Source organism: Branchiostoma floridae, chromosome 14 (assembly GCF_000003815.2).
Source record: "Branchiostoma floridae strain S238N-H82 chromosome 14, Bfl_VNyyK, whole genome shotgun sequence".
Classification (NCBI taxonomy): Eukaryota; Metazoa; Chordata; class Leptocardii; order Amphioxiformes; family Branchiostomatidae; genus Branchiostoma; species Branchiostoma floridae.
Window position 1 is genome coordinate 11,180,537 of NC_049992.1, and position 19,050 is coordinate 11,199,586.

Genomic DNA, 19,050 nt, shown 5'->3' on the forward strand with positions numbered 1-19,050 from the left:
TGAGGGAAGTTATCATGTCTTGATCTGATAACTATCTATGGACTGAACTTCAGACATCTGTTTTGCTTTCATTTCTTTTTCACTAATGGACAAAGACATACAGGCTATGTAAAATTTCTACTTTTTGTTGGTTTTCATGGAGGTTTCCAAAAGCTGTTTTCTGGTTCAGAAATGGATTTATTACATTGTCAAAGGTCCTAGAAATGATTCAAACTAAAGTTGTATGGTTTCTCCATCTGTATGCTAACTACTGGGGCAAGCAGGATGGAGTGGAGGGTGGTAGTAATTTTTTAGGACAAGAAAACGAGGCCATAACAAGGAAGAATCTGGCTCTAGGTTACTGTCACAGATGACCCTTTATCATACCATGATTGAAGAAAAGGAAGATGAGACCAAGGAGGTTATAACCTCTTTGATACATGGTTTAATAGTGACCTTGTGTTACAACACTATGCCAGACAGGAACCCAGTGCAAGCTTCATCTAAATTGGGTCTGTTCCAAATTCTAAATTGAATACAATTCCCTGGCACCTCACCAAGGTTAACAGCTTGTACAGATTGCTAGCTGGTGATTTTCTTTGGTTCAAGCTCAAAGATCAAAACTAAATTCGTTATTACCTACATTTGAACTTGTGGAGTACAGTTTTGTATCCTTGTCTAACAATATTGTTTTTTCAGGTAACGAACTAACGCCAGATGAGCAAGTTACTTTGGATATCTCAAGTTTAAAGATAGAAATGTCATAGTAAAATAAATACGCAAAACACATGGGGTTTATCTGTCATAGCAGTGTTAATTAGTCACACCAGCTCCATAATATAAACTTCCTCCATGGGTGGTTTTGTTCTCAATGACCCAAGGGAGTTATGGAGTAATCCAGAGGCTTTGGAAGATCAACAGTTAAGTTTTTTTATGGAGGGGAGAGATGTGACTGTAATAGACTCCAAGGAGTCTTTTTAAGTTATTAGCACACTTCAGACTGCTTGGGAGTGGCTAGTTGACCCAAAAGGTTGACGCTTAGCTGTAAAAATTTTAAAAGGCTATATTTCTGACAAAGGTTGCACAAATTCCCTAGCACAAGTATGGATTTCTTTGTATGGCATTGAATTCTACTTATTAATCATTCATTTGATCTAAGGTTGGCCAGGGAACTTGGATTTGTTGTCCCTTTGGTCCATCCTTCACTACCCCTTTGAAAAGATTCCCTTGAGTCAACCAAGGCACTTTCATCAATGATGAAAGCTCCTTGAGTCAACTTGCTCTAGTTTGACTTAGGGCAGCCTTTCTCCCAGGACGAAGACTTGCTCGTTGGGACAGACAAAATGTTGTCTTCGTCCATCCGTAAAAACTTAATCTCGTGACATGAATTTGATGAAAAATTATTTTCTTTAAAAGAATGACTGACAAAACAATGATAACAACATGGGCTCACTAATAATGTGTGGGATGCTCAAATACTTGTACAACTCAGTCACTACAAACTCTGTCTTCATCAGCACAATGTGTGGGATGGAAAAGTAATTAATAGCTGGAAACAGCTCTGGTTTGACTTCAAGCCAAGACTACATGTATTTGCAGCACTCAACAAAACCTAATAATTCTGATGACACTGTGTTCTTACCTTCCATTGTTCTCTTGTGTTTCTCCAGTATCAACAACAAGCTTCACCTGCCAGAGGCAGCTGCGGGTGTGCTGGAATATGCCATGAAACATCATGGGGGTGAACTGGTAAGTCAGTTTTACCTGCTATTACTTGGGTGATATTAATGTCATTATGTGTAAAGTAAAGAAGATTTGCTTCTCCATTTGTTTTGACACCTCCTAACTCTAACTAGAGACGCTGAAACATAGGGGTGTCATAACAGAGGGGTGTCCCCTTCTCTACAAAATCATTTATAAATTGCCTAAATATTCAGGTATTAGGACCATTTATCTTCTCACTCACATTGAACCTTTTGAAAACTTCCTTGCTTTCATTGGTGTATTTCAAGTATTTTTTACTATTGTGGCCAGCATTTCAGGGTGGCAAGAGGCATTTCTTCATTCCCAAATGAAAGATTTCAGGAAATAGGATACAGGGGGTAGGTACTATACCAGAAAGACGCTAAGGATTTGGCTGCTAACTGTAGGAAATCTCTTAAACACTCAGATTGAGTACATGTCTGGTTCCTTTTATTTTGGAAAGATATCTTGTATTAGGATTGCGTTGTTTCAATAGAGAGGAAACTGAAAGTCAGACCTTATGGCTTCGATTAGTTGCTGTCCAGAAGGTTTAACTAATCACGTCATTTACATGTATATAACTAGTTCTCCTTTGGCAGGTTGCTTTTCATGAAGAAAGTCAATGATCATGGAAGCTCATGCTTGGTAGTAATCCGATGATAACGGTAGTTCAATGCTAAACTTTCTTTCAACACAAAGTAACTTACACAAAGTCTCTTGCAAGTTTACATTTGGAAGTGATTGGATATTATTGGTCCTGCATTACACATGTAAGATGGTGACAGTGGTTGTTGAAAATTTGATCCATATATACCTTTGTGTTAGAATAAAGTTCAGCATTGTACTTATAAGCAATGATGATGATGGAGAAAGTTATGAAACCTGTGCTTGTATTTAACGAAAAACACCAAACACTCTTCTCGACCATGGGAACTTTTACCCACTGTGTGTAGTTTAAAAGATTCATAGTGTAAGCCACCATCTATTTTCTACAGACAGATGTTGGAATGGAAAATTATAGCATCCTCTGACAGACCAGATGTCGCTGTAGTCTTTGAAAAGGGTTTCCAATGACAGAGGATTTAGAGTTCTGGCAGCAATGATGAATTCTGCACAGTTGGTGGATTCCTCAATGTTTTGCAGCCTACCCTGTGAGATGCTCTGTCACCAAGTTGTGGGAGCTTTGGGATGTTCTTTCAGCATGTTGTCATCCCTCCTGTACAGGCACCTGTTAAACAACATTTCATGTCCAGCCAGCTAGAATGTCTCGCTGCCTTTCAACTTTCCGGCTTAACTGTTTTTCACTTTTTGATCGTAATTTTTGTCATCAACCAAGGAGAAACGGAATTGCAGCCAAATTTATGACTTATTGATATCAATTTGCTCAGTCTATGAAAGAAATGAAAGCACTTGGCCAACTAGCCATCATTGAACTTGAAGACAACAGGCTTTTTTTTTTCATCTTTAACTTTATTGCTGGGTACATACTTTTTCTGGTTAAGGTCCATAAGATTCAGCACCAAATGTTACAGTGATCACTCAGAACCTACATGTTTATGTAAGTGGATGCAGTGCCTACTGGGCCATCAGCATTGCTGGTAATAGCTGTCAATAATTAGCGACAAAGTCAACTGTCAACAACAAATAGACACCATTTAACCCTTGACCGGGATGATACGGTAACCTTACTTGTCATAAGGAATTATTGTCTTGAAGTTTAAAATAATTAATCACCGTATCACATAGATGAGCTTTCATTCGAGCACTAGATAGAAGATGCTCGGTCGATGTTGAATCAGAATAATGTGCGCTGCATTTATTTGTTTGGATACAATTACATGTTAACTACATTGGAAACTATGGGTGTCTGTTGGATATTCGTACATAAGTGAATGTGATTGTATATGCTTGCCAATGCTTGTATTACACCTGGCCACTTTGGACCCAGATTCCAGATCAGGTAGCACTGGCAATCTGTGGCCTGCTGTCGACTCAACCATGCACATGATAGCACATCAGGCCACGGATCAGGTCGACCAACCAAATAGTCTCTTAATGCATTCAATTTCCCCATCATTCCATCCTAATCCCTAAGGTGGGGGTCACCATCTTTTCCGGTCTATCGTTGGTTTACATCTTGATGAACATTTGTCTTCATTCTGCAGATGCCCAGTCTTTCTCCTCCCACTGGTACAAACCTACTTTAAGACAAACTTCAGTCTAGTAGTTACTCCAAATAGGCATTCGCTCTGATTGTAAATCTGCATATTACAGTCTTGTGCCGAAAAGTCTCCTCATCTGTATTTTACGACGTAATATTCACAGAAAATTTGCGGGGGCAAAATGATGTAGGGTCGCTTTTCAAGTTGAAAATGGAATTATTCTGCACTCCAGGCGTCACACGTGGATTCTGATCCTTCTAACTGCTCCAGTATGTTCCTCTAATGAATGTGTGAGACATACATGTCGTAAAAAAACGAGTTCAAGGACATCAGCGTGATGTTACACGCTTTTAACCCGTAAAGCTTGTTCCGAACACACTTACACTTCCAAACACACTTCTGAGCATGAAGGAGAATGATGAATTGCCCACATCAAAGTGTTACATTGCTCTTGTGGCATAGGGAAGAAAGTGTGGGGTCACTCTAATGACCTACTACATTCACAGCACTCTCCCCTTCTCTAATCCCCTCATTCCTCACTGTCATACTCTTAATCCCATCGAAGGCAAGGTTAATCCCAGACTCAAGGCATCTAATACCAATTCCATATGTTTGCTCCTTATTAGGCCTTAAATGATGGCTTGTAAAATGCTTAAGACACCTTCATTCTTGAAGGGCTCTTTACACACCTTTCATAGTTCTGGAGCTTATAAAATCCATTACCACTCAAATCACAGGTCACATGTATGAAGTTATTGGCGGTTAGATCAGATAGGTTTCTTACATGTAGGTCACGAACATGCCATACTAAAACTGAACGGTCAAGTGGACAGCCCTCCTACAACCTGTATTGCAAAGTTCAATGCCTTAAGTAACTTATTATATGGCAGTTGCTGACTGCAAACTGACTGAAGTAAGCCAAAATGATTTGGTGGTGTCTACCACAATGCCATATATATTGACTAATCTAACAGTAACACCCATAGCTTGAATCTCAGAACCTCAGCATCTCTCTCTCTCTCTCTCTCTCTCTCTCTCACTCACTCACTCTGAGTCTCTCTCTGCCATAGAGTTGATGAAGGTTTAGTTGTCTTTTTCCTGCTGAGAAAGGAAACAGGAACACTGTGGTATACTCATTATTCATTGTGTTGGAAACAATTGAAAGAGATTGATGAGAAAGAGATGCAGAGGACATGATCCGAACAGGTTGTAACTACCTGTCCAAAAATGATATTGCGAGTTTTTAAGACTTTTTTCAGCATTTTTGTGTCCATTCTGTGGGTACTCATGGCCTCTTGTATTTGTGGCTTTGTATACAAATTTGGGAAATTTGTGTAAGAATAGCAACAGCAAATTCACAAAGTTGCATACCAAACTTGCTTTTTGCAATGGCACTGGAACGTTACGACTAGTTATTACTTATACATGTCCCATTGGTGACAAGTAACATACTGAAGTCTGAAGCAATGTCTTATCTGTCAGTCTGGTATTAATATCTAAACTGGTCCCCTGTGGGGAGGGAGGTATGCAGCAGCCATGATCAGTCTAGTCCTCACACAGCTGCCAGGACTCACGCAGGGGCAGTGGTCTCCATGTGGTCAGGACTGACAGTGGACAGATGTCTGTGACAGGACAGGGCAGGCCAGACAAGCAGTCATTCTTAGGAGCTTAGAAACCACCTGTTGGTCAAGAATCATACTGACCAGAGGAATGTACTCATTAGTGCACCTGATAAGATGATTAGTTTGCTTAAGGGTCACAGACTCTTATCAGCTCAAATGTTAAAATTGGAGACATTTGATGGGGTTAACAATGTATATGGTCTGCTATCATTGAAGAAGAATACAATAGACATACAAATACATAATAAATTTTTGTTGTTCTACTCCCCATTGTCCTGCACCTGCCTGTTCTTGTAATGGCAATCATGTAGCATCATGGAAGTTAAGTTTGTAACCATCTTCAATGTATGTAAGCAATATAGAGAAAGCACAGAACACATTTATAGATGGCTCACTGTAAATCTACTTGTCATTTGCCAATCCATTGATCTTTTCCCAATTTTTTACTGTTCATGTAGTAAGAATAAAGTCTCAATCCAGTTTTAGCTCACTGAAGAGCTACATGTAGCCTTCAACTGGTTGTGACAGAGAGGACAGATGCTATGTACAGTATTTACAGGTTCATTTTATCAGGAAAATTCCCCTAGCTCTTTTTGACAAGCACAATATTAATTAACAGTGGACCACGGCTTAACGTTCTGTCCTAAGGACTGCAACTCTTTCCGGTAGCAAGCATGTCGGGTGAGCGACACTTCCAGAATCAAGCTCACGCCTTCTAGTTCCAGAGGCAGGGCCGCTAACCACTGGACTACACACGCTATGCCAGTAAAGTGTATCATTCTCTTTGTACTACAGGATGTTAAGGAGACGTGGTACGAGAAGCTGCATGAATGGGGGAATGCCCTGGCAGCGTACAACAGGAAACAGGACATGCACAGTGATGACATGGAGGTGACACTGGGCCGCATGCGCTGTTTGGAGGCACTGGGAGAATGGTACAGAAAACATATGATACTATATATACATGTTAAGCTTTCAGGTGCCACACCATGGCCTGTCACATGTTGTAGCTACAGTTGATAGTACACAATTTTGTTATACTCTGAAAAACAGTAACGTTAAACCTTACAATACTACATGTAGGTACATGGTCTATACTGAACCTCTGTAATGTTTGGTAGTTTTTTCCAAATATCATCAAGAGAGCCCCCTTATGGTACAGGTATGTCATATAGATTGTACATGATTGACATACAGAGCACCCTAAAGTCTTAAATTGGTGCTCTCTTCTAATGCATGCAATGTAATATTTATTATTACACAAATTGCATCTTCAGTAAGTATGTCCCATACTATTATAAGTTGATTATGTTCTCCTTTATATACGTTACAGGGGACAACTTTACCAAACATCGTGTGAGAAGTGGCCCATGGTCAGTGATGACACCAGACAGAGCATGGCCCGGATGGCGGCTGCCGCAGCCTGGGGTCTGGCCCAATGGGAGAGCATGGAGGAGTATGCCTGCATGATCCCGCGGGACACGTACGACGGGGCGTTCTATCGTGCAGTGTTGGCGCTTCATCAGGACCACTTTCCACTGGCCCAACAGGTTTCTTTTATAGGAACTATAATTAGTTCTTAGTAATACTATACAAAAAAGATATCTTTCTAGGAACTGCAGGCTTAAAGGATATTCAACGGATTGAAATCTTACCAAGCAGACTATACTGGAATGAGTAATATTGTCAGTGGGACATTCTTAACAGAGAATGATGCATAACATTATACTCAAACAATGTCATCAAAGGCTCACTGCTTGCAAAGTAACTAGCAAAAGTAGTTTTTTTTTTTTTGAATACAAATGACTGAACAATGAGGTTTTCACTTTTTAGGTTTTCAGACATACCATGTTGGTTATTGATTGATTATTACTAGCGAATGAATGCATGAATGAATGAATCAAGCAATCATTTTACTAGTACATGTACTTGGAATTGTGAGGATTTACTTAATCAAAAGAAGCACTGCAATATTTTGCTGTATGGATGACTGTCATCAACTCTTTCTGCCCACAACAGTGCATAGACAAGGCCCGTGATATCCTGGACACAGATCTGACGGCCATGGCGGGTGAGAGTTACGACAGAGCGTACGGCGCCATGGTGGCCTGTCAGATGCTGTCGGAACTGGAGGAGATCATCCAGTACAAACTGGTGCCAGAACGGCGTGACATCATCAAGGAAACATGGTGGAGCCGACTGCAGGTATGCATCACTGCCGCATGTGAGAAAACGAAATGCATTCAAGGATGGAAAACCTTGTACAGAGCTATCAACTGAAGTCAAAATTGCCATCATATCAAATCATATACATATACATTTTTGCATCACCACATCCTACTTTCAGAATTCATTACAAACATTTTCCACCTCAGGTAGTACCAATATGTTATATGTACAATTTTACATATTATCCCAAAGTCTAAGTGATGAAGAGCTTGGCTTTAAAAGTTAAATGTTCTGTTTCCAGCTGCAGCTTTCCACACACAATCATTGCACTTTCTACAAGCAAATGCTCTTTTAGCTTGAAAGTAAAACAGTATCAGCTGTCATGTACATGCAGTAAGGCAAGATTCTTACATTTGATCCCCTTTTTCCTGTTCTCATTGCATCTTTCAATGGCAGCTTTCTGACCTCCACAATATTCAATATATGATAATATTATGTACATGTATGATATAATATGATAATAATGTTTTTGTTTATGTTAATTGAATGAGGATAACGATGAATTGATTGATTGACGTTATGAGTAATTTAATGTATTGCATAATATGATAAGTTAAGAATGTTAATGATTGATTTATGCTAGTTGTCTGATCAACATTATCTGTATAATTTGTTGTTATGTATTTTATTCGATTGTGTGTAGAGGACTCCAGGAAGAATAGTTCAATGTAACTAATGGAGATTCCTAATAAACAAACAAACAAGCTTTCTACACATAATCATTACGCTTTCTACAAGCCAATGCTCTTTTAACCTTGAACTTGAAAGTAAAACAGTATCAGCTGTCACAATCATGCAATACTGCCAGATTTGCATGCTTGATCCCTTTTTCCTGTTCTCATTACATCTTTCAGCAACAACATATTAAGGCTTTAAAAGGCAGAAAAAAAGTCAAAATAAGATTAGACTGCAGCACCAGTTACATACAAAGGATGTCTCTCTTTACACCATTTCCTCATTAGTTTGTTGTAGGAAAATTTAATCATATTTTCAAGTCTTAATGGTCTGAATGTGCTGTAATTCCTGCTTTCACAACAACGTTGGTCTGTGGCACATATGCATGATACATGTAGGTGTGGGTACAAAACAGTAACATTACATTAAAGAAAAACGCCGACATGCCTGGGATTTTCTTTGTCCAAATTGGTGTGACTGGACAATTTCAAAAGTTAACATCTAAGCTCACATATAGCATATAAGCTCTCGCTAAGCTTCAAGCTAAAGATACAATATGCATTGCTTTGTGAAAAGTGGTTCTGGTGAGTCAAAAACGGGTATTTCTGAAAGCAAGTCACAATCTATTCATTGCCATTGTGTAACATGTCTTCATCCAGTAGATATCCGTCATATCCAAAATGTATTGTTTTGTCACAATCTGAATAGAGTCATAATGATGTAGATTGCATGTATCATCTGTTAGATTAAAAAATGCTATGTGTTATCTGGCACATCTATGTTGACTCCAACGGCATGTCTCCAGTTTAAATGTATCAAAGATGACGAACTACATGTATACATGACATGTTTTGCCTGCGTGTACCTTAACCTTTTACATGAATAACCTAAGTTTTGTGGCTCAAAGAAGTCACAGTTGCCATGTGTATCCAATATGACTCTATACCATTGACAAGCTGAGTTGTCTTGTCAACATACATACGTTTGCATGTATGTTGATTATGTACATGTAGCATGCAGCATCATGGTACAGTTATTGACAAGCACTTGAGACTCATAAACGTATGAAAATTATATATTCTGTAGTGTGCATCTTATGTAATGTGCAATTGATATTCATTTGCCTGATGTACATTAATTCATAAAAATGTACAATGATACATGAATGAACATTTCTCACATTTGTGTGTATCCCAGGGTTGCCAGAGGGTGGTGGAAGATTGGCAGAAGATCCTGCAGGTCCACTCACTGGTGCTCCCCCCTCAGGAGGACATGAGGTCCTGGCTCAAGTACGCCAGCCTCTGTAGGAAGAGTGGACGACTGGTGAGATGAATCCCCAATGTTTAGAACCCTAGTTTCCCTAGCCAAATCCAGTAGTATTTCCACTGGATTTAATTGAAAGAAAATTAGCATGGGACACATGTCTATCAGGCCATTTAATTGTAGGACTGCTTTCTTCAAAAACCTGCCATCCACTTCATTAACAACCTACCACAAACATTTTCTTCTGCGTTACTTTTTCCAGCACAGCTCCTTTGACATTATTGCTGACAGATGTTCCTTTTATGTCTTCTTAGTAGAAAAAGGGAGAATTGGTGCCAAGATGTAACAATATACATTTTGTAGTTTTAGCTAGAGAATTCATAAACACTTTCCTAGACCCTGTTCAAGTATGATCAGGAACATCATGTACATGTACAGGTGTCAGGTGTAGGTATGGTAAACATTCTACACCAGTCCTACAAGTTGGTTGAGACTGTTAACCAAATACATGTAGTCAAGTTGTGTCAACCCAAACCTGTACAAAATATTGTACATTGTACCAAATTTTGACAGCTGCAGCCACATTGGTGTCAGCAATTTCCTATCAGCAATTCAAACATGTACGACTCTGAGAAGTGTATTGTGGCAGGCACCAAATTTACCTTTAAATCAGAACAACCTGATTTCTTCCTACTATGCACTGTGGCAGGCAGCAAACTTAAGTACCTCAATCAAAACTTGCTGTGGTTGAATTTAAGTTTTAAATTTGAGATTGTAAACATGACATTTCAATGAAAGTTGATGGACTGAGAATGCCTGAGGGGATGAGTTGACTCATCTTTAAGAGATGCCCCTGAAATCATTAATGGTGTCTTTCCTCCAATTACCCTGAAGACTCTCCTGTCACAATTGATTCATCAGAAATCCTTCAAAAATGATCATGCTGTCATCATATGGAAGTATTCAACCGTGGATGAAATAACTTCCGCTGATGCCGAAGTTAGATATACCTGCAGACCTTTACCGACCCTGTTATAGTAATTTCTGGTCCAGGTGTATAATGCAAGACAGGTTACGCATCTTCTGCTCCTGCCCCCCTCCTAACAGGATTAGGAATATCATGGATGCCTGTCTGTATGTGCTGCAGGGGGCTAAGCTCAGTTTTGTAAAAGGCAACAAGCCGTAGTGTCAAGGCTTAGCCCCCTGTAGGAATGGCAGGAGGAGGCAGGCTTGTTAGATGGTGTATCATCTATGGAACCAACTAGAATGTTTTCATACTTCATTCGCACATCTGGACACTGTCTTACTGAGAAGCTAAGATACAATCTTTATTGACACGACAAAAGTACAGCGACTTTCGTAAGGTCTACATGTATAACAACTACTTACAGTACAACTAAACACATATATATGGATATCTATAGGTATGGATACATCAACATAAAGGGTCTAGCATGTCATTTACACTATTGGTTCTACGGTATAAGCAATCGTGGATATATTTGCCTACTTGTACACAATGTGGATTATTATTTTAGGGTTATCTAGATTATCTATTGAAAATTTCTTGCCATAAGATTATTTTCTTTATAATTATGTGATTGCCTTAGCTATCATTTTGAAACAATATTTCATTGTGTTATTCTTAGCCTCCTCTGCAGACTTTTGGAGCGGTGGTGTTTATGTTGGGGAGAGCATTTTCAAGATGGGCTAATTTTAAGGTTATCTAAGTCTGGGAAGGGACTTGGCCAGGAGTTATGCTGCAAAAGTCTGCAAAGGAGACTATTGTGCTTTTGTGCTTAGTTGAATAAGGTTTAGGATACCTTGTGCATTTAACGTTATAATGTTTATCTAGGAAAAGAGGAGTCACAACAAAACATTATGCTTCTTCATGTATTCTATGTTCTGTGTTTGTAATTTGTCTTGATGGTTCTACAATAGCTTACACATATATAGCCCAGCAAGTTATGAAGCTAGAAGGATGCTGTGTCTTCTTTAAACTTTAAAGATAATCTTGCATTGTCTTTCTCTTAAACTTACATGGAAATCCGGATGCATACAATGTAGCATACCTTGTTCTGCCCACCGGATTATGGAGCTTGAACATGTCACCCGGTCATCTTACATTGGTGACATCAGTGACTTGGTTTCTATAAGCCCCTTTGCCTTTCCTCCTTTTCAAACCTTGCTGTATTAGATGTATGTGCTGCAGAATTCTCTCAAGGTTGCCATGCCACGACTGAATGCTGTGTAGGACTCATGTGTTTGAATGTACAACCTTCATTTGCATACCTTTACATTAGTGCAATTACATAGAATATTGACAACATACATTTTACCTTTATTTTTTGTAGGCCCTGTCCCACAAGACCCTGACCATGCTGCTTGGTTTTGACCCATCCAAGCATCCAGACCAGCCCCTGCCCACCAACCATCCTCATGTCACCTTTGCCTACATGAAGCACATGTGGAGATCTAACTCCAGGTAGGGAAAAATGCCCGGAAAGCAATGTTGCTTATTCAGATACATAATTCAAATTTTCAATATTATATAGGCAAATTCAAAGTTAACTGTTTGAATTATTTTTTGTGCAATTTCTTCTGCTCTTTCAGAAATGAGGCATTCCAACAGCTGCAGTACTTTGTGCAACAATTCCAAGGTCTCCTGCAAGGGGTCTCTCCTGAAGATGCACAGCAGAGGACAGACATGCACAAACTATTAGGAAGGTAAGATTAGGCCTATACAATACATGTTTCTCAAAATCAGAAGCTATCTGAACTTTTCTTTTCAAGTTATATAACGTTAACACAATGCAGTCAGTATTGCCCACTAAGGGGGCTGATAAAATCTGGTCTTTGTAAACAGCAGGTGATTGCTGTAGACAATGGGAAATATTGGTCAATGGGAAATATCATCCAAAGGACCACCAAAAAGTTCTCATGTTGGCCAGGTGGCGATCCTTTATGTAAAAATAGTCACTTGCACAGGATTGACTGTATTCTAAGAGTTACGGTAATGCAGAAACTTTCGCAGTGGTTTAATGTCTACAGTTTTCGCGGTGGCCTTTTCACCGCAAACTTATAACCACCATGAACATTTTTTCATGGCAGTAAGAGACTACAGAGCATGGTGCTACCGCAAATTTAAAACCATTGCTAAAAGTCCTTTTTCCGGCTACTGCAAAATTGAATCCCCGCAAACTTAAATACATTTACAGTAGTACATGTAAAATGTCTTTGGTTTGATGCAGGTTGTAGCCAGCCAGAAATCACTTTTTGTCCCCTCGATTTTGAATGGCTTTGTTGTAGCATTGCTAGGGGCATGGGCATCCCCAGCTGCAAAATTCCGTCAAAGGATCCGGACGGGTGCTGGCTACAACCCTGGTTTGATGCCTGTCACTTCCTCCCCTCCCCACAGGTGCTACCTGAAGCTGGGAGAGTGGCAGTTGAACCTGCAGGGCATCAATGAGAGCACCATCCCTCAGGTGCTGCGCTACTACTCCGCCTCCACAGAACATGACAGGAACTGGTACAAGGTCAGTGTTACAACCTGGGTACAGCAGAAAACAAAAGTCTTCTTGTTTGAACCTTAGAAGTGTGCCTGAAGGGGAGATGGTAGTTATTTCTCTCTCAATGCCAGCACTTTGTAATAGCCACAGCTAGTTGGGCAACCTTGGCTGTCTGTAATGTCAGCCAAACAAATAAATAGATACAGTGAATATATCTGAGAATTGATCTTGCCTTTAACTATCTATTGCAAATATTTAATGCTTACGCTTGTGTTAGTTAGCCTGCCTTTAAAAGTAAAGAAGCTAATTCTCATTTTGTGAGCATATCTCCACATGTACTGACTTGATGCTCATTGACTTAAAAGGCTCCCTTCCTATAAGTTAATCTATGGGTTCAGTTGTAAGTATAGCAACTGATGTCAGAACTACCTATATTGCATGTCAAAAGTTCTACTTCAGTCAGATTGACGTAGGACCATTCTCCCCACATGCAGGCCTGGCACTCCTGGGCCTTCATGAACTACGAGGCAGTGTTACACTACAAGGTGCAGTCAGACCAACAGAAGGCTGGGTCTCAGGCTGAGAGCAACAATGGGGAGGAGACTGGAGCACAGGAGGACCAGGAGAAGGAGGAGGAAACAGAACAGCCACAGAGCCTGCAGTCTGCCAAGTCATCCGTGGTATGTAGGTTGTAGATAGAAAGGCACTCAGTTGAAATTAATTTTTCAGAGAAATAAAGAGATTTTGCAACTCTCCATTTTATTAAACTCATCACATGTCTTGACATATAGATAAAAACATCCCCAGAATCATCATTGTTTGAAAAAATGGAAGCTAGTGCCCACCACTTGGGTTGGGGCAACCTGTAACATGAAGATGGAGGTATTGTTGTATATGACTTTGTATCTAGACAGACATCAGAGAGACTTCTAATGGAATACAAAAAAAAGACAAAAATGAGAGTGTTGTAATGTTAATGTTGTGTAGAAAGAACATGTGCTGAGTTCTATTTGATGAGAAAACACTTGCAAACTATTTGTCAACTTTACATGTCGCATATAACCTGATCTGCCAAATATCATACTAAACCCTGATGTGTTGTTTACACCAGGGCATGGGGAACATCCACCACTACACTGTCCCTGCTGTACAAGGGTTCTTCCGCTCCATCTCCCTGGCTCTGTCCAGCGGGAACTCTCTCCAGGACACCCTGCGTCTGCTGACCCTCTGGTTTGACTACGGCCACTGGCCAGAGGTGTACGATGCTCTAGTGGAGGGGATGAAGACTGTGCCGATAGACACCTGGCTGCAGGTAAAGGCTGGGGAAAACTTACAGTTTGTTGTAATGGGATGAGCAGAAGGAAAGGAAAAGACTGTTAGAATACGAGTTGAACTGAGTTTTGAACTATTGATGCCTACCTGTGTATATGTACAAGTCTGAACTGAAGAATGGGATAAAACATTGCAGTAAACAGTTTGTACATTACCTGCAACATTACTGTCAAGTTTCAATATTGCTATTTTTTTGGTTTTGTCAACAAATCGGCAGTGCTTAGGGGAAGGAACTTGTACTACAGTTACATTCCATTGTTGCTTAGAGTCTAGGTTTGCTCTTTTTTTGCTCCTTGACATGTTACTCAGGAGTGTTTGTTCAACATCTGTGACCTGTGACCCTTCCCAGGTGATCCCACAGCTGATCGCCAGGATTGACACCCCCAGACAGCTGGTAGGGCGTCTCATCCACCAGCTGCTGACGGACATCGGCAAACAACATCCTCAGGTCAGACGTCAAAAATTGCAGAAATTAAAGTGATGTCATGCAAGAAGAGACAGACTTTTGTAAAATGTTGGTCATTTTAGTGTTAGGACAGTCTATCAATCTTTGATAAAGCATGCATTCTTACAGTCATTTGTAAGCTGCTAACCTATGTCACATCTGATGATACCTACGTGTATTATGAAACTAAGAAATACAACTACTCAGAAATATAGAATGTACTGATCGCATGTACATTTGATGAGCAAGAGATGGATAAGATGTGATGATGTACATTTGTGTGGTTCCTGATACAAATGACTTACATTTTTGTACCTTCCATTAGGCCCTGATCTACCCTCTGACGGTGGCGTCCAAGTCTGCCAGCCCAGCCCGACACACAGCGGCCAATCGTATCCTGAAGAACATGTGTGAACACAGCCCGCAGCTCGTACAGCAGGCCATGATGGTACGGAACAGTCTGTTCTGTTCTACATTAGAAAATATTTCAACAACAATTTTTTGTTGATTATTTTCTAACTGACCATGGTTTTCCAAGTTTTTTAGCATCAACTTTTCATTGGTTGTGTGGTAAGACAGCACAGAGAAGTATGATAGTGGTTTGTTTTGCTTTGTTTTGTTATTACCTACTCTATTTTTCTTTTGAATTTGTCATTTACTGTTCTTCATAGTGTTCTACACCGGGTATCTTATACATCAAGATGGTCTGCTTATTGACATAAGTAAAATAAACAAGCAATATTTTTGCAGTGCGCTACATGTCTAGTAGGAATCATTTTTGTCCTAATGCTAACTTCGTCATATGATGGTAACACACATTCTTGGTTGCGGGCACAGATTTGCAGTACAATATTATGGTTATTATGACTCTTTTCTTGTCGTAGGTGAGTGAAGAACTAATCCGAGTGGCGATCCTGTGGCATGAGCTGTGGCACGAAGGGTTGGAGGAGGCATCACGACTGTACTTCGGGGAGCGGAATGTGAAGGGGATGTTTGCCGTGCTGGAACCGCTTCACGCCATGATGGAGCGGGGACCACAGACTCTCAAAGAAACATCCTTCAACCAGGTACATTATACTAATTTGTTTGGGGGCATCTAAAGGAAATCAGTATAGACTGTTATGGAGTAATTTCTTTTTTTTCATTGCTTCCTTTACTCATGTGCATAGCTTGTATCTTTCTGTGTATCAAAGTATCTTTTCTAAATAAGTTCAGATCTATTCTTGAATTGAAGATTATTTTTCTGATACAAAAAACTATTTGAATTTAATGCTATTTCACCTTTATTCGCGGGGTAACCTTTATCCGTTGTATTAAAAACAGGGTATTTCAGGATATCAAGTCGACGGATGGTGGTCTCAAACTACATTATATTGAAAAAAATGCAATTTGAAACCACTGTCCATCAACATGATATCCCTAAATATCCTGTTTTTAGGTACAACGGATATAAGTTACCCTGCGAATAAAGGTGAACTAGCGTTACACCTCAGTGTTAAAACCTCACTCTCTCACAGGGGCTGCTGCCTCCGCAGCATTCAAGAAATGTTTGTCACACTCTGAACTGCTCAATTTAGCTGACTGGTTCAGAGCAGCAACCTTTGGAACCTTTTATTATCTCCCGGAGGCTGACTCTGACCTAGGTTGAGCCATCCTGGCTTCACAGCAACGTTAGGTGTTTTTCTACTTGTAGATGTTTCAGAAGTGTAGTTGTCTTTCAAACCAATTGTTCCATGTTGCACCTCTCCAGGCCTATGGGCGTGACCTGATGGAGGCGCAGGAGTGGTGCAGGAAGTACACCAGGTCTGGGAACGTGAAGGACCTGACCCAGGCCTGGGACCTGTACTATCATGTCTTCAGGAGGATATCCAAACAGCTGCCTCAGGTGGGCTTACTTTTGTGTCGTTTGCTTGTTGTTTTTTTGTTGCATGCTGCATGCCCTAAAGCATATTTTATTCGTTTGAACCGTTATTCATTCATGAGAACCTATTTCATTCATGAGGGAGGTAAGGGTCAGATACAATATAACAGAGATTTAGGACCTGTTGTACCATATGTTCAGGAAAATATTCAATGGAAGAAAGATTATTTTGTAACAGTTGCAATTTATACACCAACATGGGTGCCTATCAAGTTTGATCAACTCCTTTCTACCTTGTTTCCTCACACATCTGATTTTTGAGAAGTGAGAATATGTCCAGTGTTTTTCAAAGGCTACCTGCCTTCCTGTAGTAGGTTTTTAGTGCCTGTTTTTAAAAAGCCCTTCCTTGTGCCTTTTTCTTCCAGCTGACATCCCTGGAGCTGCAGTATGTGTCTCCTAAGTTGCTGATGTGTCGTGACCTGGAGTTGGCCGTGCCGGGGACATACGAGCCCCACAAACCCATCATCCAGATCAGCCGAGCACAGTCATCCCTCGCTGTCATCACGTCCAAACAGAGGCCCAGGAAAGTCAGCATCTATGGTCAGTAAATGCACTATTCTTACATTTGTGTGCTTAACGCCATTGTTTTCAAAATTGTGCTTTATTGTTTCAGTTTACCCACTCTTGTACTGTCCTTAGTGCTGGTCTGCCTTCACAATGGCGACAGACTTTTGGGCTACCTGTCCTTTATACCCTCTTTCCATATATACCTGTGCTGATTTAACACTGACAGAATCAGCTATGAGGGTACCTTTCTAGTGCTAATGGGAAAAAAGTAATGACTGTGAAACTGATGGTGGTGATCTATTATTGTATCTGTCGTTTGTGCAAAGCCTCCTTGATGTCTTGTTTGCCATATTATATCTGTCCTTGGTGCTGATTGCTCATTTGACTAGATATTTTAGCTTTCTTGGCTGTTTCATCATCATAGCTGCATCTATCCTTGGTACTGATTGGCCACTAAATGACCTTTAACTACTTCTATCCACTCTGAAGCCCTCGAGCTACAGCAAAGTTGTTCCATTTACAAAGCTTTCTTGTTGTCTTGTTTGCCACACTGGATCTGTCCTTGGTACTGATCTGCCATTAGATTATCTCTATCTACTTGTACCCACTCCAAAACCCTTGAGTTACAGCAAAGTTGTCCATTTCTTCATTAGCCAAAGGCAGAGACTTATGCTTTATCATCATCATCATCATCATCGCTGCTTGTCAGTGTGTAGCACTGAGGCAGGCCGCCATTGTCTTCCACAGTTTTTTATCTTGTGCTGTCTAATATCCCTTCAACAACCCATCTCTGCAAGACTTCTTTTTGGTTTGTCATAGTATGCCTGTCCTTGGTGCTGAATGGCCATTTAATGACCTCCAACTACTTCTATCCACTCTGAAGCCCTCGAGCTAAAGCAAAGTTGTTCCATTTGCAAAGCTTTCTTGTTGTCTTGTTTGCCATACTGTATCTGTCCTTGGTGCTGATCTGCCATTAGATTATCTCTATCTTCTTGTACTCACTCCAAAGCCCTTGAGTTACAGCAAAGTTGTCCATTTCTTCATTGGCTAAAGGCAGAGACTTATGCTTTATCATCATCATCATCGCTGCTTGTCAGTGCGTAGCACTGAGGCAGGCCATCATTGTCTTCCAAAGTCTTTTATCTGTTGTTGTCTCATCTCCCATCATCAACCCATCTCTGCAAGACTTCTATTTGGTTTGTCATAGTATGCCTGTCCTTGGTGCTAAATGTCCATTAAGTTGGTGCTGAAGTACTACTTCCTAAACTCTTGGGTTACAGCAAAGTTTTCCATTTCAGGCAGCAACGGTGCAGATTTCATGTTCCTGCTGAAGGGCCACGAGGACCTCCGGCAGGATGAGCGGGTAATGCAGCTTTTCGGGCTGGTCAACACTCTGCTCGCCAAGGACCCTGAGACCATGAGGAGACACCTCAGGTCAGTACTTACTGCACATGCATGTTAAACCATAGACATCTACAAAAACCTGTTAACCTGTAACATCCATTAGCATAATACCGGTCGGTTTACTGCAATTTCTCAAGCAATGCTAATTTGGCAAATGATCAACGCATCATTTTCTCCAGTTACATGTTGCTGTTACAGCTTACCTTTGCCACTTCTTCTGTGTAAATTATTTTGTCTCTCTGGTCCTGCTAAAAACATA

General features: G+C 40.3%; 1 protein-coding gene across 3 annotated transcripts in view; it reads left to right on the top strand.

Annotated features, from left to right (window-relative positions):
- LOC118430523 (serine/threonine-protein kinase mTOR-like) overlaps positions 1 to 19,050 on the top strand; it is a 127,877-nt gene that overhangs the window by 102,971 nt on the left and 5,856 nt on the right. For all 3 annotated transcript variants that reach the window (XM_035841436.1, XM_035841437.1, XM_035841438.1), the window contains 16 exons: positions 1,650 to 1,728; positions 6,302 to 6,441; positions 6,840 to 7,056; positions 7,526 to 7,711; positions 9,608 to 9,733; positions 12,028 to 12,158; positions 12,287 to 12,400; positions 13,092 to 13,209; positions 13,677 to 13,862; positions 14,294 to 14,494; positions 14,864 to 14,962; positions 15,285 to 15,407; positions 15,844 to 16,026; positions 16,710 to 16,844; positions 17,246 to 17,420; positions 18,686 to 18,821. In XM_035841436.1, coding sequence (XP_035697329.1) covers positions 1,650 to 1,728; positions 6,302 to 6,441; positions 6,840 to 7,056; positions 7,526 to 7,711; positions 9,608 to 9,733; positions 12,028 to 12,158; positions 12,287 to 12,400; positions 13,092 to 13,209; positions 13,677 to 13,862; positions 14,294 to 14,494; positions 14,864 to 14,962; positions 15,285 to 15,407; positions 15,844 to 16,026; positions 16,710 to 16,844; positions 17,246 to 17,420; positions 18,686 to 18,821 — 2,349 coding nt within the window. The remainder of the gene's footprint in view (positions 1 to 1,649; positions 1,729 to 6,301; positions 6,442 to 6,839; positions 7,057 to 7,525; positions 7,712 to 9,607; positions 9,734 to 12,027; positions 12,159 to 12,286; positions 12,401 to 13,091; positions 13,210 to 13,676; positions 13,863 to 14,293; positions 14,495 to 14,863; positions 14,963 to 15,284; positions 15,408 to 15,843; positions 16,027 to 16,709; positions 16,845 to 17,245; positions 17,421 to 18,685; positions 18,822 to 19,050) is intronic.